Source organism: Lasiosphaeria miniovina, assembly GCF_030549165.1.
Source record: "Lasiosphaeria miniovina strain SMH2392-1A chromosome Unknown B0T26scaffold_3, whole genome shotgun sequence".
In the NCBI taxonomy this organism is placed as follows: domain Eukaryota; kingdom Fungi; phylum Ascomycota; class Sordariomycetes; order Sordariales; family Lasiosphaeriaceae; genus Lasiosphaeria; species Lasiosphaeria miniovina.
The window spans coordinates 4,363,305-4,390,187 of NW_026848222.1; the positions used below are offsets into that span (position 1 = coordinate 4,363,305).

The 26,883-nt window shown below is 55.3% G+C and overlaps 7 protein-coding genes across 7 annotated transcripts; 4 read left to right on the forward strand and 3 right to left on the reverse strand.

The window, feature by feature from the left end:
* Positions 1-1,926: 1,926 nt before the first annotated feature.
* B0T26DRAFT_642179 (uncharacterized protein) lies at positions 1,927-5,174 on the forward strand (the record flags this gene model as incomplete). Its single annotated transcript, XM_060437416.1, has 3 exons — positions 1,927-2,349; positions 2,442-4,597; positions 4,658-5,174. The coding sequence occupies 3 exons, from the start codon at positions 1,927-1,929 to the stop codon at positions 5,172-5,174; spliced, it is 3,096 nt and encodes a 1,031-aa protein (XP_060298814.1).
* Positions 5,175-6,180: 1,006 nt separating this feature from the next.
* B0T26DRAFT_704482 (tubulin nucleotide-binding domain-like protein) lies at positions 6,181-8,671 on the reverse strand. Its single transcript, XM_060441715.1, has 5 exons — positions 8,317-8,671; positions 8,040-8,239; positions 7,527-7,968; positions 6,800-7,434; positions 6,181-6,701 (listed from the first exon to the last, which is right to left on the reverse strand). The coding sequence occupies exons 1-5, from the start codon at positions 8,386-8,388 to the stop codon at positions 6,398-6,400; spliced, it is 1,653 nt and encodes a 550-aa protein (XP_060298815.1). The 5' UTR covers positions 8,389-8,671; the 3' UTR covers positions 6,181-6,397.
* Positions 8,672-9,164: 493 nt separating this feature from the next.
* On the reverse strand, positions 9,165-11,519 carry B0T26DRAFT_239261 (FAD/NAD(P)-binding domain-containing protein). The gene is made up of 3 exons (XM_060433932.1): positions 10,917-11,519; positions 9,503-10,807; positions 9,165-9,426 (listed from the first exon to the last, which is right to left on the reverse strand). Exons 1-3 carry the CDS (start codon positions 11,275-11,277, stop codon positions 9,353-9,355), a joined length of 1,740 nt encoding a protein of 579 aa, XP_060298816.1. The 5' UTR covers positions 11,278-11,519; the 3' UTR covers positions 9,165-9,352.
* Positions 11,520-13,279: 1,760 nt separating this feature from the next.
* On the forward strand, positions 13,280-14,122 carry B0T26DRAFT_704487 (uncharacterized protein). The gene is made up of 2 exons (XM_060441716.1): positions 13,280-13,751; positions 13,823-14,122. Exons 1-2 carry the CDS (start codon positions 13,606-13,608, stop codon positions 13,998-14,000), a joined length of 324 nt encoding a protein of 107 aa, XP_060298817.1. The 5' UTR covers positions 13,280-13,605; the 3' UTR covers positions 14,001-14,122.
* A 1,641-nt stretch (positions 14,123-15,763) lies between these two features.
* Positions 15,764-18,192, forward strand: B0T26DRAFT_239430 (uncharacterized protein; the record flags this gene model as incomplete). Its single annotated transcript, XM_060433933.1, has 3 exons — positions 15,764-16,267; positions 16,320-16,638; positions 16,703-18,192. Coding segments are annotated over 3 exons (1,878 nt in total), but the record flags the coding sequence as incomplete, so codon positions are not given.
* A 3,283-nt stretch (positions 18,193-21,475) lies between these two features.
* B0T26DRAFT_739988 (GNS1/SUR4 family-domain-containing protein) lies at positions 21,476-22,919 on the forward strand (the record flags this gene model as incomplete). The annotated part of the gene is made up of 2 exons (XM_060443788.1): positions 21,476-22,243; positions 22,314-22,919. 2 exons carry the CDS (start codon positions 21,476-21,478, stop codon positions 22,917-22,919), a joined length of 1,374 nt encoding a protein of 457 aa, XP_060298819.1.
* A 1,439-nt stretch (positions 22,920-24,358) lies between these two features.
* Positions 24,359-25,353, reverse strand: B0T26DRAFT_641103 (uncharacterized protein; the record flags this gene model as incomplete). Its single annotated transcript, XM_060437295.1, has 2 exons — positions 24,359-24,733; positions 24,814-25,353. The coding sequence occupies 2 exons, from the start codon at positions 25,351-25,353 to the stop codon at positions 24,359-24,361; spliced, it is 915 nt and encodes a 304-aa protein (XP_060298820.1).
* Positions 25,354-26,883: the final 1,530 nt, after the last annotated feature.

Genomic DNA, 26,883 nt, shown 5'->3' on the forward strand with positions numbered 1-26,883 from the left:
GGGGAGGCGGACGGAGATTGGGAGGGAAGAGACGGACGGGAGATGAAGCAGCGCAGGAGCCGTTGTGCCGGGCGGCGTCCCTACTTTACCTACCTACCTTAGCTACTGACATGTATTGTGCAACAAATGCAGTACATGTATGTGGCCCAAGTGAGGAAGGTTGGTGAGATAGGAGGGTACATAGACACATACATACATACACCATACTTGGGTCTTCCAGGCACGGGATGTGAAACTGAAAGATTGGGGAGAAGGGGAGCGGTCAGATAGGTACCCAAGCAAGGTAAGGAAAGATTGGTAGGTAGCTAAGCTCGGCAAGGTGTTGGTGTTGTTTTGGAGTGTCGATGTATTTCCTCTCAACCTTCGTTACGCCGTCGCGTACCCAGCTCCGGTTATATGCAAAGGCAAGCAGGTACCTCGTGGCGCCGAGGGAAGGCATGGCGGTACCTTATATAGAATTTGCTTTGCGCGGCATGCTCGCGCCTCTCGACCACGTCGTAGAGCAGGCAGAGCACCCGACTACCCGTCGACGTCTAACGTCGGCATGTGCGTGTATACATGGCACATACTACGTACGCACATACCACCTCCACCTACCTCACTCCAATGCGTGTCTTGGTGCCAACGTGTACGTATTCCCCGTACCTGCTTAGGCTCACACGTCGTCTCGTCTATTCATTCCAGGAAAAGCACACGGCTGGAGCCCGCAGGCCGCCTCCTGCTGCTGCAGCTGCTTGCTGCTACCTTAGCTTAGTTAGGTCCTTCCTTAACCTCTCTTTTGCTGTTAGTGTCGTCTTGTGGAACCCCTAGCCAACCGTCTCCGATTTAATAGTGGTGTGGGAAGCCGCGGGTCTGGGCCGTCGTGGTCGAGAGCACCTGCCATAAGCTCTCTGATTGGATGACAGGCGCGTGAGATCCCTGCCACAACCCTGGCGCCTTTTACGACCGCCCCGGGGGCCCTTTAGAGTAGGTGGAGGGCGCTGTGGTACTAGAACTACTAGTACGTAGAGTACTTTACATGTTCAGATGTCCCTTCCACAAGAACTCCTCTCGGATCGTCTAATGTTCGATTTCCTCCCTCCCCAAAGCCAAACCCGAGTTTCTCAGCATCCACACGCTCATTTATCCCCTCGTTGAGCTTCAGGTCGTCTGTTGTTTCCTGGCCCGCAGGTCATACGCTGAGGCGTCCTAACTTAGGTAGCAGAAACCGCACCTCAGGCCCCGGGCAGCGAGCGCCACAACCAGAACCCGCCCCGCCCCAGCCAGCCAGTGTTCCCGTGTCCGCCAGGCGACTTTTAGTTGTCGATCGAGTATAAGCTTCGAGTGCTTTTTTAGCCAAGGTCAGTCCGGTTAATCCAGTCAATTCCAGTCAATTCCGTCGAGAACGGGCAGTCAGTCAGCGTCAGTCAGTCGCGGCAGTCAGTCAATGGAATATGGAACATCTCGACTCAGGCACACTGGGACAACACCCCGCCAACCCAGACCCAGTGGCAAAAGCCACTCCCCAACCCCGTCACCTGCCCATCCTGTCGCTGCGCCTGCCCCACCATTGCCCACCATGCTAAACCACCACGGTCAGCACTGGGCCATGGTAGCCATTGAATTGGCGTCGACATGTGGACTAGCTCGCCGCTGACCATCTCCAGTGCCTCTGCTTGCCACCACTTCCCGCAAAAGGCCATGAGCTGGCGCCATTGCCTCTCCTCCGCCGTCTAGATTGTATGTCCACCTTAGATATTCCATATTCCCTACTGCCTACCTACCTACCTACCTTACCTATGTCCGAATCCAAACCTACCACAGGCCTCCGTCCGGCCGCCATGCGGTGCCATTTTCCATATTCGTCGCTCCTCCCTCCGCAGCAGCCTCCAGTCCAGGTCTAGGTCTAATCCGCTCTCTTCCTTCCCCCCCCCCTCCAGGCCCAGCATGGACGTCCTCAACCATGGCGCCCCCGACCTCGCGACGCCGCCCAAGAACACGACGACAGAGGTATTGAGTACGGCCGAAACCGTCTACCGAAGAGCCCAGCTCTGCTACCCCGTCGTGCTGTTGCTCGCATTCATCGTCTCAGCCGGCGTCCACAGCATCCTCACGTCACGCACCGAGGAAGAGCTGCTCGTGCCAACCGCCCGCGGTCCTGGCGGGAAACCCCTGCCCATCACCAAGAGGAAGCGAGAGCACGAGGAGCCGCGGGTTCAGAATGTCTACACCCCCAGCCTCGCCAGGCGCGCGTGCCAGTACGCCGTGGCTGCTCTTATCTTGACCTTCTTTGCCAATGGCGCCGCAGTGTGTGCTCGTGCACTCCAGTTCCGCAACACGACGGAATGGTGGTGCGGCGAGGAGCGAACCGTGAGTTTTGTTCTGTTTGTTCAGACGGGGCCGTCCTATGCGCCGACATGTCTGCTGGCTGTTGGGGCTGCCTTTGCTGACAGGCGCTGCAGGTCTATGTCGTCGGGTCGGCATTTCTCTACGTCTACGTGATTATTACGCTCTTTGCCTGGGATGATAGCCCCAACGTTGTGCACTCCATCATCTGGGGTCTCGGTCTTTTAGGAGAGATTACGATTCTGCTATCCTTCGCCTTGACACTCCCCAGGAGCACCGGCGTGGCTCTCGGTGGCGTGGAAGCGGCCAACCTCGAGTCGACCGACCCATGGGACCTTTTAGACCTCGGAGTTGGGGCTGTGCGCCTCTTCCTCGTGACGATTCTAGTTTGCCTCTATGCCGTCGTAAAGGCCAAGAGGTACTTGCAGGGGCGTCGCCTTCTAGACGAGGAGGCCCATCGATCTCACATGAGCGAGGCGAGTCCCTTGCTCGGCGGTAACGGTGTAAACTACCATACCCAGGCCAACGGGCAAGCACCAAGTGAAAGCACCGATTCGCATAGCACAAGCGACACCGCGGAAGCGGGCTATGTTCAGCGCGACGAGGACGCCGCTTTCTACCGGCGAGACAAGCTCCCGCACAAGTCGTGGTTCGAGTACTGCCGTGGATACTCGGTCTTCTTCCCGTACCTCTGGCCTAGCAAGTCATTGAGGCTCCAGGGAGTGGTGCTCTTGTGTTTTATTCTTGTTGTTTGCCAGCGCGCTCTGAACATTCTCGTCCCCACCCAAACCGGTATCGTGACCAAAGTGCTCGCAAACGAGGATAACGAGAACAAATCGCCGTGGGGCCCCCTGGGAATGTTGGTATTGTATAAGCTACTTCAGGGGCCGTCTGGCCTCCTTGGATCTCTGCGGTCCATCCTATGGATCGAGGTGTCCCAACATACCTACCTCGCCCTGACTACGGCAGCCTTTGAGCATGTCCATTCTCTCTCGCTGGACTTTCACCTCGGAAAGCGGACCGGAGAGCTGCTTTCTGCCCTCAACAAGGGTGCCGCCATAAACAGTTTTCTCGAACAGGTCACATTCCAGGTGATGCCCATGCTGGTGGATCTTTTTGTCGCCATTGTTTTCTTCTACATTGAATTTGGCCCCAAGTACGCGCTCTTCGTCGCCGTCATCACATTTTACTACCTCTACCTGACCATTCACATGGCGGCCACGAGGGTCGATGAGCGCCGCGACATGGTCAACGCAGACCGCGAAGAAGAAGCTGTCAAGAACGACTCGATCACGTCGTACGAGACGGTCAAGTATTTCAATGCCGAGAACTTTGAGTTCACGCGCTACCGGAATGCTGTCAAGACCTTCCAGGTGGCCGAAGCCAAGGTCACGTGGGGCATCACGCAAATGAACATGTGCCAGTCGTTGGTTTTCATGACTGGCATCCTTGTTGCCATGATGACATGCGCGTTTGAAATCAGGGAGGGCAGACGCCGCGTGGACTCTTTTGTCGTTTTGCTCACGTACCTCGGCCAGCTCCAGGGACCGCTCAACTTCTTCGGCACGTTTTACCGAACAGTTCAGCAAGCCATGATTTCGGGCGAGCGTCTACTCGAGCTGTTCAAGATTCAGCCGACGGTCGTGGACAAGCCTGACGCCAAGCCGCTCATGCGGTGCAATGGCCGCGTCAAGTGGAACCAGGTTGGCTTTGCGTACGACAGGCGCCGGCAGGCACTGCACGACCTATCCTTTGAGTGTGCACCTGGCACCACGACGGCTTTCGTCGGAGAGTCTGGGGGCGGCAAGTCGACAGTATTCCGCCTCATGTTCCGCTATTACAACTGCCATGCCGGAAGCATTGAAATCGACGGCCGTGATGTTAAGGATGTCACAATCGACTCTGTGCGCCGGTTCATCGGTGTCGTGCCGCAGGATACGATTCTCTTCAACGAGACGCTCATGTACAACCTCAAATATGCGAATCCGATGGCCACCGACGAGGAAGTGTTTGAGGCGTGCCGTGCCGCTGCAATCCACGACCGCATCCTGAGCTTCCCCGACGGATATCTTACCAGGGTTGGCGAGCGTGGCCTCATGCTGAGTGGTGGTGAGAAGCAGCGAGTCGCCATTGCGCGCACTATTCTGAAAAAGCCAAAGATCATCATGCTTGATGAGGCAACTTCGGCTCTTGATGGCGAAACGGAGCAAAAGATCCAGTCCAAGCTGATTAGTGGCAACTTTGGCCAGGATCGAACTCTTTTGATCATTGCGTGAGTTTTCTCCGAATTGCAGCTGTTATTTTTGAGTGCAAAACACTAATCTGCGTTCAGCCACCGACTTTCCACTATCACGCATGCGGACCAAATCATCGTTCTTCATGCCGGCACGGTAGCAGAGAAGGGCACTCACCAAGAGCTCCTTGCCCTCAATGGCCGGTACGCCTCGATGTGGGAGAAGCACTGCCGTGCCGAGCGCGCCGCCGAAGAGGCTCGCGACGCGACACGAAAGGCCAAGAAGCTCATGTGCCAGGCCAACATTTCTGGCGTGGACGAAATGTCGGATGGCTACAACAGCATGACCTCCTCGGCAATTCTGCAGACTGGTCTCAACAGCCCCACGGCTTTGTCGTCTGGAAGCAAGGGGTCTGACGCTTCGGACCGAGACAACATGTCCGTAACATCACACGAGGACACTGCGTCAGTCAATGGCTCGGAAGGCACTCTAAGAGACGACGTCGACTACCCCCACGATGATGGTGTTCCCGGCGGGTACGGCAGCACGACGACCCCGCCGGCGCAACAAAACACGATGCGTGAAAACGATCGTAACCTGCACTTCTCTCCTTAGTCTTTGTCAAACCCGGATAGCATCGGATGTCGCCACACTCAGCTCCCAGCACCGGTATCGCAATCGAGGCCACCCCTCGAAGTAATCCTACATTGAAGATTTTCTCGTGGTTGGATATGCTGTTGTCACGCTCTCGTGGCGCAGCTTACCCCACAGCCGCCTTAATTCTCGTCAAATGACAATGCAATGCCTTGGCAAAGCCGTCGATATTTGGCATTTTTGTTACAAATCTCACGATTCGAGCGTCATAATGGCCCCTTTCCCTGTCTATATGATTTTTCTCCCCTTTTTTCCCTTGGGGCTCTTTCTTTTTTTTGCGTTCTCACATACGCTTCAGCATTGCTTATGAGAGATGAGAACATGAGATTCCCCGGCATTGGTGGCGTTGCGGGTCCTTAATACAACGGTGGGGCATACACAAAGAAAACAAAACGATATATCGGGCTAATGTCCGTTGACGATGGATTCGAGCTGTGAAAACACTCGGAACCAACTGGGTGTACTTGGGGGAGGGGGGGGGGGGTTCGGAGTAAAAGGGGTTGTTTATTTGGTCATTGCCTACCGGCAATATTTGGCTGGCGGGTCGGGAAGACGGGCTGTCTGCTCTATTAGAGGAGCAAAGGAGACGAGCAACTTTGATGGGGATTGTGTGCGTTTTTACCTGGATGTGGTGGCCTCCATAATAATCTCTTTGAGTACACTGGGGATGCCGCCGCGAGCCACGGGCTAATGTTTGAGGATTCGGGGCCACTGGGCCCGTATCTCGGTCCCTTCTACGCATAGGGACAGCTGATCGATATCGCAGAATCCTCGTGTGTATACGTAGTGTCTGTACAACGAGAGGCGCCTACCAGCAAACCAGTGTCGGCGCTGGCACCTGATTACTATACATGGACAGACATTGTGTTCAACTTTGAGAAAAAGTTTTGATAATTTAAAATACGAGTCTACAATGACTCATTGGCACTTTACAGATACCCAACTACTTGTGCCACGATAGTGGCGTGTGATGTATGTGCATGGGAAAATGGTGGCGAAGGGTGTTTATTTGTAGATGCTGGAGGCCCAGGTCGGTAAGACGGTGGCAAGTCTAGGGATATCCACCTAAGCATCGCATTATTCAATCCTTCCGCGAGTGGTACTACATTGCGCTTATTGTGTTGTATTGCTTGTATTATACACAGAAATAGACGAATATATTTTTTGTTTTCCTTTCCCCTTCTTCAGTCGTCCTCGCCCTCGTCGCTCCCGCTCGACCAGCCCTCGTGGTACTCGTCGGCCATCTCGGCAAGGTCGTTGCCCAGGGCCTCGCGGTCCTCGACGCCGATCGACCGCACCACCGTCGCGCGCAGCAGCTTCAGCCGTGCCGACACGGACGCGTCCGTGCTCAGGCTCGAAGTCACGTTGATGTGCGTGCCCGACGGCAGCAGCGCGTCGTCATCGTCGCTGCCCGTGCTGCCGGCGGCGGCGTCGCGGAAGATGCGCGGGAAGCTGTCGAGGAGCGGGAAGCTGAGGGGCGAGTGATAGCTAGGTATGGTGAGTATTGGGTAGGTTGCTACAGTGTGGTGAGGGGGGGTTGGTGAGGGATGGGGATGGGAATATATAGAACGAAATAATAAACTCACAGCTGTGTGGCAGTCTCGTAGGCGCTCTGCTGCCGCCGGCGCCGGTGGTCCCGCTCGTCAAAATCCAGCATGTCGGCGTCCCCGTCAGCGTCCGACCCGTCCCCGTAGCCGCGCAGCGCTACCACCTGGCTGAACACGCGAGGCTGGGCGCCGCTAGCGTGTCCGTTCTGTTGTTGCTGCCACCGGTCGGCATAGGGGTCTAGCTGGTCCGAGGGCGTGAAGTGGATGTCGAGATGGGCGCCTTCCGAGATGTCGTCGGGGAGACCCGTGGCGGGTCTCCCGGGCCCCGAGTGGTGTTGTTGTTGTTGTTGTTGAGGGCTGTCTTCTTCGGGCGACGGCGGTGGCGGGGCGAAGCTCATCTGCAAGCCGGCCACGGTCTGCTTGCCCATAGGGTTCAGCAGTTCTGCGAGGCCGCCCAGGGTGATCCTCTGGGCGCTGTCCTTGAGCCGCGACGGCAGCATGATGCTCTCGACGGCCGAGGCCAGGAGCGCAGATGTGTGCCACTGTGAGGACGGGTCCAGGACGACGGACCGCGGCAGGCGCTGCGGCAGAGCCAGCGGGACGATCATGGTGGCCTGCTTGTACATTTCGGTGAGGGACTTGGCCTTGTTTGCTAGCCGCAGAAGTCGTTTGTTCTAGACAAGGGCGGGGGGTTTTTGTTTTAGCTCGAGGGAACTCGGGGACTAGGAGGGGTAAAAAGGGGGGGGGATGGGGGGTGGACACACACCCTCGGCACGCCCTGAAGCGAGTCCTGGAGGCCCCAGGTCCAAAGGGCCGTCTTGCCGTACTCGTCGCGCAGGCGCTCCATGTAGCGCGAGGCGAAGCCGCCCCAGGCGTCGTCGAGGGTGGCTATGATCTGGATGGCCTGCATCTGGTCGGCCTCCTCGGCAAAGGGGCGCAGGTCGCGGTCGATGATGTCGTGCTCCTTATCGAGCGAGCTGAAGAGAACATCGCCGCTCTCCCAGTTCTCGAACGGCATCAGGCTCGAGTTGAGCTCGTACTCGTTGAGCTGCACGATGGACCGCGGGTGGAAGAAGACGCGGTTGAAGTCGGACCAGTAGCGCACCGTGCTGGTGGTCAACGCCGGCGGCGCCAGCCCCGCGTCGAGGCTCTGCTGGTACGCGCCCTGCTCGATGGGCTCCTGCCTGTGGACCACGGTAGGGCCGCTCCTGAAGAAGTCGGGGACGGTGAGCTGGAGTGATGCCCCCCCCTGGGATGGGAGACTGAGAGAGAGACTCACCACAATGACAAGGACGACGGCTCGTTTTCTTGCTCGTACAGAGCGTTGATCTTGCGCAGGGAGCCAAAGCCGCCCTTCAGGTCGTAGATGACGGTCCGGGGCATGAAGGTCTCGGTGCCGTCAGGGCTGAGACCGGGTCGCCAGTGGATGTCATGGTCGACGTGCGACTCCTGGTCCTCAGCATACGTGAAGTAGGATTCCTACAATTCATGTCGTGGGTTAGCCCCAACCGTGAATGAAGGTGAAAGATTAGTACACAGAGAGCTTGCTTGCTTGCCTGGGTATTCCAGAAATGCGTGGCCAGGTAGTTGCTCGGCTGCCCGAGCTGGAGCGTGATGATCTCATGCATCCTGCGTATATGTGTGTATACCTGCGTATTATCGAGTATTATCGAGAAATAATACTACGGTAACGACGTTCAACCAGACATTATTTAACTAAGCTGCTGTCTAGCTATTGCTTCTTTTGCTGAGCGCGGGTTATTTTTTAAGTTTAGAAAACGGCAAAACAAGTCAGGAGTCGTTTGGAAAGAGGCAAGCCCTTCGTTGATTTCAAATGGCGAGCTCGACGTGTGAGGTAAGGTGCCTGTACCTGCCATTATTAGGCACGCAGCCTTCAAGCGGAGCAGCGCATCTCCCATCACTTTGATGCTGACAACCCTAACCCTTTCTTTCTTTTACAGCTGGTTCAAAGGCAGCAACGACAAATATGGAATGCCCCTCAAGGCCGCCATCTCCCATTCAACAGGACTCGACGGTATTATTTCAGGTAATGTAGATACATACTCGTTGGATGTAGCTGTGCAGCTATATAAGGTACCTTATGCATGTATGTTGGCCTGGCCAGGGGGTTTGTTTCCGGCTCGATGCTTCTTCCATTACCTACCGATACAACAACGACGAGCCCAGAAAAGGAACATGAAAAAGGATGATGACTAGGCATGTAGGTAGGTAGGTTAGGTTGCCCCCATTCATCATCGCAAAGAGCTGCCCCCTCCATCCCAATGGTTTCGATCTATCCCGCCAAAAACCCCAGTCTAAAGTCATCCCCGCTCTATTAAGTCCGTCCCCCGACACCCAGGAAGAGACCCCGTTTGGAATTAAAGAGAAAGAGAAGGTAGGGGAAAAGAAAAAAAAGGAGGTTACACGTTTCTCATACGACAATGTACAGGCCACGCTGACTGAAAGCTGCCCCATTCGACGCACACAACAAGCAGCTTTGCCCAAACGGGGTAGAATGAAGAATGCCAGAAGACTGCTGCAAGAGAGCGATAAACAAATATGTCTATCTAGGTAAGGTAGGTAAAGCTCCATTTACTCCCGCGAGACATCACGCCCAAAGAGTTTAGACTTTAGCCAGTCGTTGATAACAAGTAGCCGATTGCGCGCTGTAGGACACGAGCATAGATTAGCATCGTCCTGATATCATAATTCAAAGAGACCTTAAAAAAAAGAAAAACTTACTGCTAAAGCACATAGACAGGTACGCGCTCCTCCAGAACAGATATGTAAGGCTGCCGCCCGACGCAAAGTTCCCGTTAAACCAGCTGACATCGGCGACAGCCTTCTCGCTGCCAATGTAGGCGAGGCTGCCCTGGTGACTGTAGTGGAAGGGCTTAACATCCTTGATACGGCGCAGCTGGCGCTCGTTTTCCTCGATCTCGCGCGACACCTCAGCCGCGTTGCCGGGCTTGAGGTTCAGCGACCCGCTGAGGTCGCGGATGTTCTCCTCGAGCGCCTCCGTCTTGGCCATGTTGTTGAAGAGGCGCGCCAGGAACGTGCCCTCCTGCCCGGCCACCTGCGCCGTCGGCGCGTACCCGGCCACGGCGCAGTCGCCCACCGCCCAGATGTCGCGCGTGCCCTGCACCACGAGGTACTCGTTCACGGCCAGGCCGCGGCGCGAGTCCTTCTGCGCGGGGATGCGCACCATCAGGTCCTTGACCACGGGGCGCACCGCGTTGCCCGTGGCCCACACCAGTAGGCCGTAGGGGAACACCACCTTCTCCTTCTTGCCGTCGGGGCCAGTAATCTCAGCCTCGACCGTCTTGTCCGTCACCTTCTTGACCATGGTCTTGGTCTTGATGTCGATCTTCTCCTCCTTGAAGGTGCTCTCCGTGTACTCGATAAGCTGCTTGGAGAAGCTGGGCAGCACGTTGGGAAGCGCCTCAATCAGCGTCACCCGGAACCGGTCGCTAATGTCGGGGATCAGCTTCTTGATGTCCTCCTCGAAGAAGTCCTGCAGCTCGCCCGCAAACTCGACGCCCGTCGGTCCGCCGCCAACCACGACCATGTGCAGCAGCCGGTCAATCTCCTCGGGCGACTGGTCCTTAAACGCGGCCGTCTCGACGCAGTCCATGATCTTCTTGCGGATCAGCTGCGCGTCGGCAATCTCCTTGAGGAAGCACGAGTTCTCCCGCACGCCGGGGATGCCAAACGTCGCGTTCTCGGCGCCCACGCCGATCACCAGCATGTCGTAGGGCACCTCCGTCTCCACCGTGGCGCCCTTGACCTCGGAATTGTCGATGACGCGCACCACCTTGCGGTCGGGGTCGATGGAGCTCGCCTCGGCCTCGTAGAATTTGACATTGGCGCGCTTGTGGCGCAGGATGGTGCGGATCGGTTCCATGATGGAGCGGTGCTCGATGGTGCCCGTAGTGCATGACGGGAGCAGCGGCGTGAAGAGGAAGTAGTTGCGCGGCGAGATGACGATAACGTTATAGTTCTCCGTATCGAGCCGCTTGAGGAGGGAAACAGAGCCCCAGCCGGTCCCTGTGACGTGAGAGGGGCGAATTGTCAGTCGGGAGGAGGGGAGGAAGCGCCAATGGGCGAGAATAGCAGTCGCCTGTCGCGGCCGCAGGGGGGGGCGAGGAGTACTCACCTAGAATGACAAGCGTCTTCTTGGTCGGGTCGGCCTCGATCTGCGGCTCGGGATGCCTGTCCTGGTAGACGCCATAGCCGATCCAGCCCACGCCGCCGAGGGCAGAGAGCAAGGACAGACGCCATGCCCACCTCAAGGTGCGGAACCGGCGCTTGCTCTTGGGCGCCGGAGGGGTGGTGACGAGGTCGGCATAGCCACGGCGCGACTGCTGGGCGACGAGGGCGGCGCCAAGAGCAGAAAGTCTCGACGGGGCGACGGTCCGGCGCGAGGCGTGTGTGAGGAGTCTGGATGCGGCCTGGGATGCGACTCCCGACATTGGCGTCGTCGAGAGCTTGCTCAGAGCTCGCGATGTAGATGCCATGGCCCAATTGGCAAGCGCGGCACCCAAAAAACTACTGAAAGACCTCCTACAGGGAAGGTGATGGTGCAAAAGGAACCTGCAAATAACGATATGTAGCGAGACTGGAGTTCAAGAATTGCAAAAAGTTTATGAGGCGAGCCGTGATAAGAAGTACTGCTAGGATTAGGTGACTCAGGTTATCTTGGTCTGGTCTGGCCGATTAGCGCAGGGTACGCCGCGGCTTTTTTTTTTTTTCGTCCTTTAAAAATCCGTTTCCCGGGAGGCGTCGACGGTCCAGCCTCCGCAGCCAAGGTTTATTCAGAAATTCAAATGCGCCACGGCAGTACCCACCTTTGCTTCAGCCTTCCTAGGACCTTCCTTGAATTCAAAACTGTTTGACTCGAGAATTAGTACTGATCACTAACGTTTTCTGTCTGCGAGGCTAGACCTTCGACAAACAAAGACGTCTTTCACGATTCGGAACAACTGTAACGCGGGTATCCATCCGTAACTGCTCAACGGCACGCCTAGCTAAAATTGCCGTCGAATCTCGGAGACGCCCGTCAGCGGCATTTATGGCACTGCGTCAATCGGCGGCTCTAGGAAAGCGCGCACGCCATTGACTGGGAAACGGCAGCCTTCCTTTCCTCTCTCAGGCTTCAGGTATCCGATATAGGCTTTGAGGGATTAGATGGCAGCACTTTGTATGGACAGTACGCTACCAGCAATCGCCGCCCGCCTGAGACGTAGTTTCCAGCTCCTACCTGCTGGCACCAAGCTTTTGTTGCTGCACAGCACCGCATTCGGTGAGGGGTTATCTATCTCGGCTCGAGGTCTTCAGCAATCTCTCAGCGCGTGATGGCACTCGACATCTTTCTTATCACATGGGACTAGATTGCTTTCGCGATGTGGCGAGCAAACTCCGCGCTTCACGGGCTAGCCGAGCAAGCTGCCAGCTGAGATGCATGTGTCTAAGCAGTCACAGCAGTTTTATCCCCCTCGCCCTCCCGCCCCCTGCAAACGCCAAGCCCGGCCGCTGGCCCGGACCCGGTGCGGGGCTAGCTTACTTAGCTACGGCGCCGAAGCTTCGGCGCATGACCCATGCAGCGGTGCCGCCGCAGCGCGCGCGAGGTGACGGGGTTGATCGGCCGGGAGCTTGTGCTGTCAACGCCACCTGTAGTGTACAGTAGTTGGTGGCAGTTGTGGAGAGGGAAGGCGCGCTAAACACAAAGGATAATGCGCGCGCAGCAATGCCAGAAAAAAGAGGCTGGACGCTGCCCAAGAGGAGCTTCCTGGGTTTGCTTTGTTGCCAACATCCAATGCTGTCTACGCACGAGACCGCAACGATCGCCAGCGTTAAAAAGTCCCCGGCACGGCGCTGAGTGAGTCCAGTCCAGTTCAGTACACGTGTGGGTTTTTAGGCAAGCTGGTCTTCCAAAGATCTGGGAACAATGCCTTTGACCTGGTTCAGGGTCCTGCCCGAATCCCAAGGTCAAGGCTCGGAATACTCGATCGAGGTTGTTAGGTTTGGTGCGGAACGCTCGGTAGCGTCGACCAATGTTTCCTCCCGGTACTTACTAACAAGCAAGCAAGCTCGTGAGGCTCACCCATTCGGAAAGTTTTCCCAGCCGTCAAATACCCCGACCCGGCCGAGTGTTGGTGAACGACTCCGGTCCATCATCCTTCCCCGTCGGGCGCATGCGCCAAGGCTGGGAAGCTCAGGTAGGCATACGGCTCTTTTGCTTGATTGCTGGGATCCCGTTATGCGTATCCGCGTCGACGTTGGAAAGGAGCGCACGGGTCTCTGCCCAGCCTGACGCCTCTCTGGGCACCGGGTCTATCCATTGCTACTACTTGGTCCAGTAGTACAATTAGGGTCTTGCTGGTCCGGGCGCACAGATGATTGCCCGGTAGTATACGCGGTAGTATACGTTAAAACCTGTCAGCTGTGGCGATCCGTATGTACCATACGTGCGTAGGTGCTCCGTAGACTGCCGTGGCTCCGGCATGGGCATGGGCCAGGAGCTAAGGTTTATTCTTTTGCCTGGTCTTCTAAAACGGATGGACTGTCTGGAGCATAATTGATCGCCCGAGATGGTGGCTCCGCATGAAATAAAGATGGAAGTGGCCGCACCTCCCCGCACCCGAGGAGTCCCTGCAAAAAAAGGAAGGACCGAAGTCGAAGTCGTCCAATGTCCCCTTCCATGTGGCGCCCCTTCCTTGCGCTTCAGTTCCAGTCTAGGGCAGGTAAGGCAAGGACAGACGAAAGAGTAGACCGATCCCGCCACGCACATCTCGCCAATCTTGACAGATTAGGTCGTTACCAACTTGAACAGTTCGAGAAATTCGATGGCATCCATCTTCGCTTTGCTGCTGTCATTGTCGCACAGTTGTGAGCCGCGCGTAAAACAAACAAATCAACCGGAGAGGTGGTGCGGCCTATCCAAAAATATCACGTTGTTGGGTTTCGTAAAACAAATCGGGATTGCCAGTTGGTATAATTCTACGCGATTGATCTCCCCTTCTATGCCGTCCCTTCCTGCCTTACCTATCTGACCTCGGGCAGTTTCAATACAAGCGAAGCAGCATTGTTTATCTGTCTGTCTGTCTGTCTGCCTGTCGAACCGCCCATACACCTATGCCATGCAGTTCGAGGCTCTAGGCTCTTTGGACTCCCAAGCACGCTAGCTGGGGACGTGAAGTATTTGCGACACTCGCTGTGTAAGGGCCTGCGAGGACCTTAGGGAACTTGCACTTGGCTGCATCTCGCCAGCAACAATCGTCAATGTCGGTCCAAGTCTAGGTTACGCGACGCTCATAGATGTCGCCGTCTCTGCTGGTCGAATTGCTAGGCGTCAAGTACAAAGTACGAATACCTGAGCAATGTTATTAACGACTTGCAACAAAATAGAACCACTAAAAACAACATTAGATTGATCCTGCCTCCGCTTCAGACGGCTAAATATCAGCTCGAGACTCATCTACCACGGAGATTCCGAGACCTCTCCTGTCCTGCCAATTTCGATGCAGTCGTAGTTTAGTGTGTCTTTTCGTGGGGAAGCGAGTTCCAATACATACAGGACTCGGTAGCAATGGTTGTGGTGCGCAGTGAGTCCGGGTGTCGTTGTCCCCCTTGTCTCTTGGGCGCGGCTGAAACACCACCCTCTGGAGATGAGACGCTGGAACCCCTGCAAACTCGACGGTCTCTTCTTCAGATGGGCCATCAGTCAATGCAGCCCTCCGGGAATCTGCATTACCCGCAGCCTAGTGTAACGCGATTCTCAGTCAATCCACAAGTGCTAGGGCGGGCAAGGCACGAAAGGACATTGCGCCACTGCACCTGGATCCCACAGCTTGCTTCTCTCCTTCCCCTGGGAGAAGATCTCACACATGGCACCACCCCATTCTGGACAAGTCCCCGGACCGTGATGTCGTCGATGAGGCGGCCCCGTCTTCGCCATGGTCTTCTCTCCACAATGCCTACCGCAGCCTGCTACACGACGGTAGCAGTGGTCTGAGAGTCTGTCTAGTCCGCACTTGGTCCCAATGCGCCTCTTCGCTCCCGAGAGCGCCTTGCGTTCGTGCCCACTCTCGACGGAGCGTGCCCTTGCTCGGCAGAGCTGCCCTTGTGGCTCGCGCAAGGGGTGCCTGACTAGAGACCCTTGGGGCATCTCCGGACCTTGGTACTCTCTGTCTGGGGAACGCCGGCAGAATCGGCACCCCATGCCCTCGTTCTTGATCTCCAACTCGGTGCAGGTACATCCGCTTTCGATCTCTCTACTGCTGTCACCATCCCTGACGCGTCCACCGAGGCAGCTTGGGGCTCGGTTCGTCATGCACCTACACCAGGCAAGCTGATCAGCCCCAGGTCTGGCTCTTACAACATTCCTCTCTGCCACCTTCCTTCCCTTCCCAAGGGAGCTGCCCTTGCGCTTGTTCATTTCCACCTTCTTTCCTTTCCTCAAGGCAGGCCTTTGTATCACTTCAATTCTTCTTCTGTATATTCTTTCTGCTGCCGGTTGGTTTTCTACTTTCGACACTTTGACCATTACAAAGAGGCGCCGCTTTTTCTAAATATTGACGTTGTCATATACTCTGTCCTGGTGATACTTGCCTCGGCCATATAACCTGCCGAAGAAAAAAGCCTACAACACGAGAGGCATCCTCAAGCGGGATGCCTTGAGCCGGCCAACGCTCTGGCGACTCTCCGGACACGGATCGGATGTTGATGGGAGAGGGAATGGCACCACTACATGAAAGAATAGGGGACGTAGAGCCTCAAACGTTTCGGCTAGACAGTCTAGAACCTCGGCAAAACGATGCCAAAGACGGCGGTAATGATGCCAAAGACTCTGGATCATTCAAAAATAGGGCCAAAGACGATACCAGTGCCGATGACCCGAAGTCCGCCAAGGGCCGTGCCGGAGGCGGAGGCGGAGGTGGAGGCGGAGGTGGAGGAGGAGGCGGAGGTGGAGGAGGCGGAGGAGGCGGCGGCGGCGGCGGCGGCGGCGGCGGTAGCGGCACCAGCAACGACAGCAGCAACGGCAACGGCAGTGGCAGTGGCAGTGGCAGTGGCAGTGGCAGTGGCAGTGGCAGTGGCAGTGGCAGCGGCAGCAGCAAGAAGGGCGGTAACAACAACGACAATAGCGACAACAACGGTGATAGCGGTGATAACAGTGACGGCAATGGCAGGGGGCGAGGAGGAAGAGGAAGATTTGGGAACGGCAATGGAAGAGGGGGGTCCAACAAGTCTGACAACTCCGACAACTCTGACAACTCCAACGATTCGGGTAATTCCAGCAACGGAGACGGTGCGGGCACGGACAAGAAAACGGGAGGAGGGAAGAAGGGCGACAGTAGCAGCAAAAAGACAAGCGACGACTCATCGCCGTCCACATCATCTTCGACTGGACCAACCACGGCTACAGGCGCAGTAGCTGAGTCTACGGCGGTCAGCCCAGACGCAGTCGCAGCGGCGTCGCCTGCAGCTCCAAGCCCGCCGCCACCAGAGGTATTGACCAGTATCTCCCCTCACTAATTGCACCTGTTAACCCTGGTATTAGGCAAACCCTTCAAGCACCGCTTTAGACTCGTCGGCCACTGCGGGCTCTGCGCAAGCAACAGATGCTAGTTCTGCCAATACTTCTCCAAGCACATCAACGTCGTCTCTCGGACCCAGCCCAACGGCTTTGTCGGACACAGCTCCAACACCTCTGGCGGCCTTCAACAGTACTGGGATTAGCGACGACAATCAAGATAACGGAAGTGTCAACGGAGGCGGTAATACCACTACCATCGGCAGCAACAGTACCAGTACCGTGGAACCCCCGGCAGGACTTAATCCGATGGCCGAGCGTGCCCTAGTCTCGGCTGGCTCTATAGGTGAATACAATACCAAGAAGATAACGGCGATACCTGCATACATGAGACTAACCTATATATACAGGGGCTTTTATTTTCGTGTGCTTTCTTGGCTGGATTGTGTGGCGGACAACGCGAAAGTCAAAGGCAGATGGCAGCAAAAGAACCAAGCATTTTCGAAGAGTACTTCCAGCGAGCCTGACAGCCAAAGTTCCATTCCTGAGAGGAAGATGGCAGAAGTTGGACGACTCTAAACCTGTCCCCTCTTCGCCTCCCAGCTATCGTGAGAAAGCCAGCGTTGTTGCAGTTGCCCCGCAGCTAGACGACTTCTACGGCAAAGAAAAGATAAACATGCAAATGCCACCGATGCCACAACAGCAGTCACAACAATTACAGTGGCTAGCAATGTCGGGAGCGCCTCAACTCCCCATCCTGCCACCGACAACCTTGAACCCACAACTAATCGATTTAAATGCTATATATAACACAAGTAGTAATGTGAAGACGGCAGACGCGGTCAGCAGCATATATACGACCAACACCGCGACCTCTTTACACCAACCTCAAGAGTCATTCAGCTCCACTGATGCGGCACAGTTTGGGACCATATCGAGCGTGGCTGATTCAAACACAATGCGGTCGAGAATGGGCCCGGCGGCGTATTACAACCAATCCGAGATGGCACGCCAGCCCTCCGAGGCGTACGACCCGACCCGCCGGCAGACCAACCGGGCGAGCCAGTTATCTTCTATTTCGTCGGGTTTCGGCGATGGCGACATCATTGTAGGGGCGCAGCTTATCAAGCCACCACAGCCAGCGGTTACTACCGCCAATGCTGCCGGCCGCTTCTCGTGGATGTCGCAGACGACGAGCGGAAGAGAAACCGTGTATACGCAAACAAGCGAGGACTCGCCGCCTCGGTTCCGGACGGTTACCTCGTGGGTTGACCAGCAAACAGGCCGCATCATACGTGTGCAGCAGCGCGAGAATGACCTGGCGGCCGCGCCGCCCGTTCCGCAACTGCCGGGCCATCCCGGTATACCCGGCATACATAATCCTCCCGACGAGCAAGTTTTTAATATGATGATGGACGATGAGCCGCCTCGACGCGTCGAGGATACTTTGACTAGGATACCATAGAGGAGTGGCCATCCGAGGTCTCGCTGGGATTTAGTGGGTCACGATGAATGAACTAGGGATCCAAAGAAAAAAGTTTCTGCTTACTCTCCCCTTCGTGGTTGAGATTTTTGGGGGGTGGTGTTATTATACACACCTGTCTTTTCTGGGATACTGCAGCCATCAGCTGTATTTCTATATTTTCTTTTACGGAGGGCATCTTCACCTAAGGTGTGTGCACCTGCCTCACTTGGGCCGCGCTAGCTGTCTGCTCCCGACCGGCATTGCCATCTCTCCACAGCCTGGTGCAACGAGAGATTATTTAGCATGCCCTGTATAATTATGAGAGCTGGCGCGCCTCACTTTGTCTAGGCCACGGACAGTTCTATTCCCTCCGACTCTTGTAGTTGGGCGGATAAAGGACGGAGGTCACCATTTTGTTTGTCAGGGTCTACTCCTCATCGTACCTCGTATGGTAATTATCGTGCCGAAGGGTGGCTGATGGGGTGGACTTGGGTAGAGAAGATGACAAAATGGCTGAAATATTTTCGGTAGTAATTCGGAACAAATTCATAACCCCGTCTGTCTATTGCATTCATGAGAAAAGGGGCAATTAATGATAGCGGTCATGTCGGCGACGCACCCCGTTCAAGGTTTACCGCTACAGGCAACTAGCCACTCCGAACTCAACTGTGAGCCCTCGTTTTTGTATGGCAGTGATACGTATGCCGTTGACCGGACTGGACTGGACTGACAGGAGGTTGTGTCTCACGTCATCGTCGTCGCCTAACTCCGATATCCATTTTTTTAAACCTCAGAAGAAGCATGCAAGCCAAGAATAAGATATGCAAACGAGTGAGCAGGGTAAGGTGAAGTACAAGCATCTTCGTCTTGTCATTTGTCACTCCCTTCTCCCCCCTTTTTTTTAAGGTGTGTAATTGTGCATGTAAGTAGGTACATACTCCGTACATGCCGCTGCGTATAATTATGAACTAGCGGCTCCGCGGCCGATGACGTCAGCGGCTGGGATGTTCTGGCAACGTCACGGCTTGTTTGTTTGTGTCGGTTATTTCGTCTTCGTCTTTTCTTGGGCCATACTGCGGGTTTGATTATACGGCAGGGCCGTCTCCATCTGGGCACGAGCGTTTTAACCAACGAACTTCCTGATCTGTCGAGGGGTATGGGTGGGTGTGCTGTGTGGTACGTACATGATGCGGTTGGTGATGGGATGGCGCTGAGGCGTTAATGTCGTGTCCTGTGAAGAAGCTCCATCGTCTTCGTCAGAGCAATTCCGAAACATGCGGACGTTATCTCTCTACCAATTACGATCAATGGAAATGGCCTCACTCATCATTCAAGACTAGGGCAAAGCCAAGTCCGGGTTGAAACAGGGACTGGAGGGAAATCTTGGTGGCTTTTTTTTGTTGTCAGTGTTCGTAGTATTCTAACCACGCAGAGGTACCTGCAGGTCGAAGGTGTGTTAGTACCACCAGTGGTGTTGTTAGTTATCTTGATTCAATTCTGTTTAAGCAAATCTATAGTGGGGGCCGGGTTTTGTGTGCGTAAGGTCCGTGAGGCCCACGGCCTACAGGCACGTGCGCCAGCACGGGACTCGCGCCGCCTCCCTTCCAGAGTACGGTCACTACTGTCGCTATTCCAACAGTCAGATTGGTGGCATGCGGTATAATTCGCGCGGAGAATAAAAGCATTGCGGGGACATCAGTGACGTGAGTGGTGATCGCTTTTTCACGCCTCCTTTTAACGGTTGTTTGTCTCTTTTTGGCTGCTTCGTAGATGACTCCATCGCTTTCGATACCCCTTTTGGGGAGAGATAGCCACGATTGGCAGTCTCAGGCCCGTCCATTTTCCCCGCTGGAGCTCCGATATTCGTGCATACAACAGATCATTGATTAACAGCCCTCTTACGTACGTAGTAGTGTATAGAGCATGATCTTCGTTTCTTGAATCTCGATCGCGCTTCGGACAGCAACGATTAAGACGAAGGGAGTTGAGATTGGCATCTGACACTGTAATCCTGGCAATGTCTGACATCTGACCAGGGACCAATCTGAACGCGACCTTTACAAATTCTCGACGCTACGGGTCGAAAAAGCCTAGGGAAAAGGGAAGGGAAAGAAAATAATTTCTTCACCAGATGTGGACTAGACTGCAGCCGCCAGCGTGCAAGTCCCGACTCCCGAGAAGGCGGGAAGCAAGCAGGCTTGTTGGGGAGCTGTGGATCGTGAAAGAGAGGGTACAATGGTACATGGTGCATTTGTTGAATCGAATCGAAGGGGTCCATTGACAGCTTTAAGTGGGGCTCGGACTTACACGCCAGGGGCGAATGCGACTGCCTGAAAGTCACCGCGAGAAAACAACGAAGAGGCCGCATAGTCATGGAGAGTGGCCTCGGCTTGCTGATCCCCAAATCCCCGTGCATCAAAATCGAAGCATCTGATCTTTTCCTATTTGTCTTCCTTACGGATATCCCCCGTGCTTTGGTCCCAAGCCCCGGGACCCTGGTGTAAATAGTAGCGTTGGCGGTTGTTTAGGTTTGTCTGATGCGCCTTTTACTATGTGAACACTGCTACTCTGTTCGCCGAAACAGCATCACTGTACTGCCTAGGGTATCCGTAGACATCCTAGAATTGATGGAATTAAAACGTAAAAAACGTCAGCAACGTTCCATCACCCTGGATTCCTTGGCATCTCCCATCTAGTGTAGATATCTTGGTGCACGCAACGGCGGTCCAGCCTTCTCCACAGATCCCCTCGGCGACCCGCGTGGGATGGACCCCTCTTCGCTAAGGGGTGGCAGACTAGAGCTCTCCCTAAGACCGCCTGCGGGGAACAATTTTCGTCCGAGCAACGTAAAAATCGGCCTCAGCCGCTGTTGAGAAATGCTCGCCAGCGCAACTTGACCCATGACGGAGTCGCCTCTGGATCCATAACTAGGTGCACTTCCCTCCGCGTTCCCGAGGTCCAAACCGCCCCGGTGGGTCCCCCCAGCTGGCCTTTGACACTTGCATGTTCATGCTTTGCAGCCGAACTCTATGATGGGCAATCTGCTTGCTTTTGAATGCCAACAAGGGCTGGCTAGCCTGTGTGGCGTATGCGTCCCAGCACCGTCAAAGGCATGTAGGAAAGAAGAGAAAAAAATGCTAAACGAGTGTCAGTCTTGATGGCTTTAATTATTGGTTTGGCCCATTCCTCTCTTTCTCTCTCTCTTCTTGTCAATCCCTCTTTCCCTTCACCTCCCTCACTGTCTCCGCCTTCCGCCAGTTCCTTGCATGTCAGTTGTCAGACCTTTGACTGCTAATAACCGGGACCGATTGATCTCGCTGGGTCCGCCTTGCGACGATATTTTTCTACATCAAAATCACATGTGCCGGGCTTGCAATATCACCAATCAATTTCACAGTCTTGTCTTCCTAATACCTACCACTTGGGGATCAATCGCCGAGTAAGGTACCAAGTAGTATCCGCCCCCTGGTTTTGGTTGTGTTAAGACTGGACGCAGATTGGACCGTATCAAGGGAAGGGGAAAAAAGCGTTGGGATTTTGGGGTCCTCTCTTGGCCTCACAAAAACGACGAGCCGGCCACCACGTCCAACAACTTGCCAGCTCTTATTCAGGAATTCCGATTCTCAATCTCGACACGCAACCCCCCCCCCCCTCCCCCAATTCGAGCCTGGCATCTCTCTAATTACGGAATACCACGTCAGAAGGGATCTGAAGAAATATGGGTTTCGAATCGCCAGCCTTCCTGGCTCTGCCTGACAAGGCGCTCTGGGCCCTGCCCCCCAACCATCTGCCCGCCTTCATAACCCCACCACCCGCCGGCTCCATCCCCTTCGCGCCCCTTTTCGACATCCCTGAGCACATCTACCAGGCCGTGCTCGACCCCCGCGTGCCGCTGACCATTGCCGCCGTCTACGCCGTCTCGGCCAAGCTGCTCAATGTCTACAACAAGTCGACCAACAAGAAGCCCTGGGCCATCAGCAAGACGGCCGCCTTCCACTGGTTCGTCATCGCCCACAATGTCTTCCTCGCCGTCTACTCGGCCTGGACCTTCTACGGCATGTTCTACACCCTAAAGCGCAGCCTCGTCAGCCCCCTCGGGCCCCACGGCTTGTCTGGCTTTATCGACTCGGTCTGCCGCGTCAACGGCCCTGGCGGCCTCGGCAATGCCGCCTTCTGGGACGACGAGTCCAGCTCCTGGCAGACATTCTCGGCCGACGCCGTCTTCGACGCCGACGGTGCCCCTAGCAGGCTCTCCAGCGGCCGCATGTGGAACGAGGGCCTAGCCTTTTACGGCTGGATCTTCTATCTCAGCAAGTTCTACGAGGTCATCGACACCCTCATCATCCTCGCCAAGGGCAAGCTAAGCTCCACCCTGCAGACGTACCACCATGCCGGCGCCATGATGTGCATGTGGGCTGGCATTCGCTACATGTCTGCCCCCATCTGGGTCTTTGTCTTTGTCAACTCGGGCATCCACGCCATGATGGTAAGTTTATGTTTTTGCCCTGGAGTGACCTGACCTCCAAACGCTGATAGACACTAACTGGTCTCGCTAGTACACTTACTACACCATCACGGCCTTCCGCATCCGCGTGCCCATGTTCATCAAGCGCAGCTTGACTTCGCTCCAGATCATGCAGTTCATCTTTGGTGCCTCGTACGGAATGGTGCACCCCTTCGTCTCTTACTCGATCCCCGTGCTCTTCACGTCATCCCAGAGCAATTCCGCATCGGCCTCTGCCTCGGCATCCGTTGGCACTAATGCCTCCGCCGCCGCCATGAATGGCGTCAAGACGCCTTATTCAAGCCACACGATGCCTTGCATCACTAGCAACAGCGCCACCTTCGCCGTCTGGCTCAACGTGCTCTACCTTGCGCCTCTGACCTACCTCTTCGGCTCCTTCTTCGTCGAGAGCTATCTCCGTCGCAGCAATGCCGATATCAAGGCTGGCAAGGGTGCCGCTGCCCGCCGCTTGAGCAACAATGTCGTCATCGCCGAGAAGGCCGGCTGGGAGGCCGCCAAGAGCGTCAATCGCGAGGTGTACGGCGAGAGCAATGAGGAGGCCATCGAGACCGATACCGATCACAACGCCCAGCCTATTGCCCGCAGAAGTGCTAACGGCAAGGCCAAGGCCGCCCGGACACTACGGAGCCGACAGTAAACACGCACCACAGCTGCGAGACAGCTACCTAATCTAACAGGTGAAGCTTTTGCCTGTCCACCGGGCAGTCTATACCGGACTTTAAAAATAGGAGAGTAAAAAAAGCCTTGGCTAGAAATGTCTTCGCTCAACCTTCCCCCGGGAGATCATTGGCATTAATGGGTTCAAATGCCAGACAGATTAGATGGGCATGTAGATGGACAGATGAGGTCATATCCTCTTATCTCAGCCTCCGGGAACAAGTCAAGAGACCAGGTCGAGGGGTTTAGTGAAAAAAAGATATTTGGGTGTTATTTCCGGCGAGACGGTGGAAACACCGTCTCACGTCTCGGGGAAGAGGATCCGCTGTACATAGTCAGCATATACATACCCACCGGTGTACATATTGTTATTCTTTAGGTATGGGCTAGCGTTGGGATAAAAAAGAATCTACACGAAAGCGTTAATAGTCACAATTTTTATAAACCGGTCTGAGGCGTCTTGCACATAGATTGTGAGCTGGGCACGAATATGACTGCTAGTACGATCGATGCGATGTTCTGGTGGCTTATTTGTAAAGCAAGACGGCGTAATTCTCGCCCTGACGGAGCGCACGTAGCGATGGCTGTAAGTAATTATGCATCTCCCGGCGCCCAGAAGAGAGAACTTACTGAAGTCTCTCTCCTTGGGCATGTTTGCCATGCGTTCGCCCAGCCACCTACCCAAGCAGCCTAATAGAAGACTGAGCCAAATGATTCTGAGAAAATGGAAATGGGGAAAGCCAGAAAGGACAACGAGAAAGAAAAGGCGAGATCTGATGAAAGTTCATGAGAATCGCCCGAAACCCAGCGCCTTGCTAATTGATTAAAACGCAATACCAGAAGAGCTCATCAACACCTAAACGGGGCTCGAGAGAAGAAATCCGCGGCTGTAACATCGACATCCGAAGACATGCCATGCTCTGCTCGTCGTCGGCCCAATAATCATCCTAGCTAGTCATGGATAACTGTCCGACAAATAAGAACGAAATCCGTGCGCCGGAATCCAGTGGCAATCTCGGTGGTGTGGCGGAGGGAAACTGCGTGGAATATTACCCCCCAAATATGAGAGCACTAGGTGTCAGGTATCCATATGCGAATGGTCTTCATATCCCCGAAACTGAAGAAAAATATGGCCAGACACATGTAGACTGCGTCTAGCCTGGTATCAAAACGCTCCTTGACCCCTCACTTTACACGTCTATAGCGCAATCTAGATGGTCTCGGAAGATGCGAAATCTTTCCCATCTAGAGATATGTTCTCCGTCGGCCGTCTTGGTCATATCGGTCGTTACCGCCAACCCGTAAGAAGAGTCGAGGCATATTGGAAGAATCAGTTCAGAAATATGATGCGACGTCCATTTTACATGGTTGTCAATCCATTTTACATGGTTGTCAAAATATTGTGCAAACCGATGGCGACTAGAAAGTGCTCCAATTCCAGTCTCTGGGCACACTGTGAGCAACTTCGGACGGATGGGCTGTCCTGCCGCCGGTGATTGACGTTGGGGAAGTCAGAGTCGCATCCCCCGGTTTTCCGCCGTCAGATGATGTTAGACTTGATGCCTGGCTGTTCGTCCGGCTTCGCCATTCCTTGAACTGGAAGTAACAGTGGGCACAAGCACGGCTGGGGGAACCTCGAGGGTTGAAATTTACGTCCTGATCCAGTGGAATCTCAAATGTGCTGTGCATATCGCAGAAGATGTTTCCACATTTGCGGCAGTGGTGCCGTCGGATAAAATAGCTGAAATATCTCTTGCAAGTTGTGTGATCACAGACGGAAGATTCTTGGTCGCACTACAGAGGCAAAGTCAGTATGTGTGCGGTTCAACAGGTAAGACATTTCGGCCGGAACCAGCTAGCAAACACAAGCATACTTTCCAGTGCTTTCGAGTGGGCGGCCCCGTGGGTTCGGGGAAGAGGTCGAGATTCCAGTCACCATTGACGCATTTACCACTGTCTCCGGTAGATCTCCTGCTCAAGCGTCCGAATGCGCTCAAACCAGGCAGGCTCATGAAGCTGTTGCTGGATCGCAGCGGCTGGTCGTCAGCATCCGCCTCGTCCTCGGGTTTTGCTTGGGGCTCGGGCGCCTTTGAAGGAAACTCGGTAGGACGCAGCACGGCCGGCATGTACATGGGCCGGATTTGGCGCGCGATTCCAGGTCTGGGCGAAGTTGGCGAACTGCTCCCCGATGTGCTGAGGGGAGAAATCTGGGGGTTGGTGTACTGCGTAGCAAGGGCGGAGTGAAATGGCACGACGCTTGGTGGTACGTATATTGCGTCGCGCATTGGCGCCTGGTGAAAAGCTGGCTGAGATGCGGGCGGTTGCCGAAGCTGCTGCTGGCGCTGGTTATGCGGCAGGAAGGCCGGCTGCTGCTGCAGATCGGGCATCCGGGGCATTATGAAATCGGTAGCCATTATGGCGGGGATGTGGTGTTGTTGAAGTCGGTCTCAGTCGCAGTCGTAGTCACAGTCGCGATCGCAATCACGATACCCGATCTCGCAGGCGGCGTGTCGACGATACGGTCGTGGGGCGGGTTGAGAATAAGATGGTGGGGGTCAAGAGGGGGGTTGTGGGAGTTGGGAGGGGGTTTATGAGAAGGCCCGCTGGCACGCGCAGGGCAGGGCAACAGAGCCGCCACGTCGTCGTCGGCCGAGGTTAACCAGTGACAAGCTCTCTGAAAATAACCTAGGTTGTTGTTGAAGGCTGCTGACCCGAATGGTCCGCGCTGGCAGCCGAACCTGTTTGAGTATGTCGGGTTACGGGTAGGATAGAGGAGCAAGTTAAGGTAAGGTAGGTAGGTTTATCACCCGTCGGCTAGTGAGAAGAGGGCCCGAGGGCGATAATGTTTCTAGCCGATGGAGAGCCACCTTAGCTTCCACTCGGCAATTAGCGGCAGAGGACCGGCGAGCTAGGGATGCGGCCAGCGAGCCTGTGCCCTTTTCAACCGTGCACTACCGAGTACAGTACAGCACGCGCGCGGCTGCCTGCCTGTATAGATCTCGAGGCCGCTTCGCCGTAAAGGATTATTACAGTGGCCCGTATCGAAGGTAAAATACCCGACCCGACCTTGTGTGCCGAGTCGAAGTGACTCCGTTCGCTGTGCTGAAGCAGCAGCAGGCGGGCGGGCGGGCGGGCACGCGAGCAACTCGGTATCACCGACTCTAGCTTAGAACTTTTTGGTACCGTAATTAGGGGTCCGAGGTAGGGGTGTCGTCAATGGATCGGTACGTTGTGGGTCTGCCCGCCTTCCGCTACACTTTGGGGCTTGGCGAATTGTGCAGACAAAGGTCAAAGGCAGGAGAGACGGAACTTGGAAGGACGTAGCGCGGGTGAAGGCGAACGAAGTCGAGGTGATGGAAGATTGGGCTGGCGGGAGGCAGTCGGCACGGGCAGGTTATAATCATTCTGATTACGGGTGGACACCGACACCTAAATAAGGGCCGAACACGTCGCCCCATAACCTCCACTACTTATCTACCGTAGCAGGGAAGGCGAGTTAAGGAGGGCTCGAAGAGGAGGGGCCGAGAGGGCCAGAGGGCCGCGGATGGCAGATGGAGGGTCCATCAATTCTGCATCAAGAGCCCCAAGAGAATCGTAGAGATCTCGGCCTGGGCAAAGAGCGGTGGGCCTTCCAAGAGTTGAAGGCGCGTCGACCCAAGGAACCCCAAGGAAGGCACATCGGCACAACCAAACCCTGTCCCTGCTGGCGCCGCCATGAACGGCAAGTGCTCTTCTGCTCATCCTTTCCTGCATTGCTTTTAGTGCTTCACCATCTCCGATTCTGACGCGCTAGCCGGCAGCAGCCCCCCCTTCAACCTAACCTAACTTTTACGTTACCCGTTAGCGGGACTTTGAGGGTTCATTTGAGGCTCTCAGGTTGCTCAGAAATGATAGCTGGGCTGCTGGGCCTCTTATCGCGAGAACCCGTCATCACTGATAGCGAT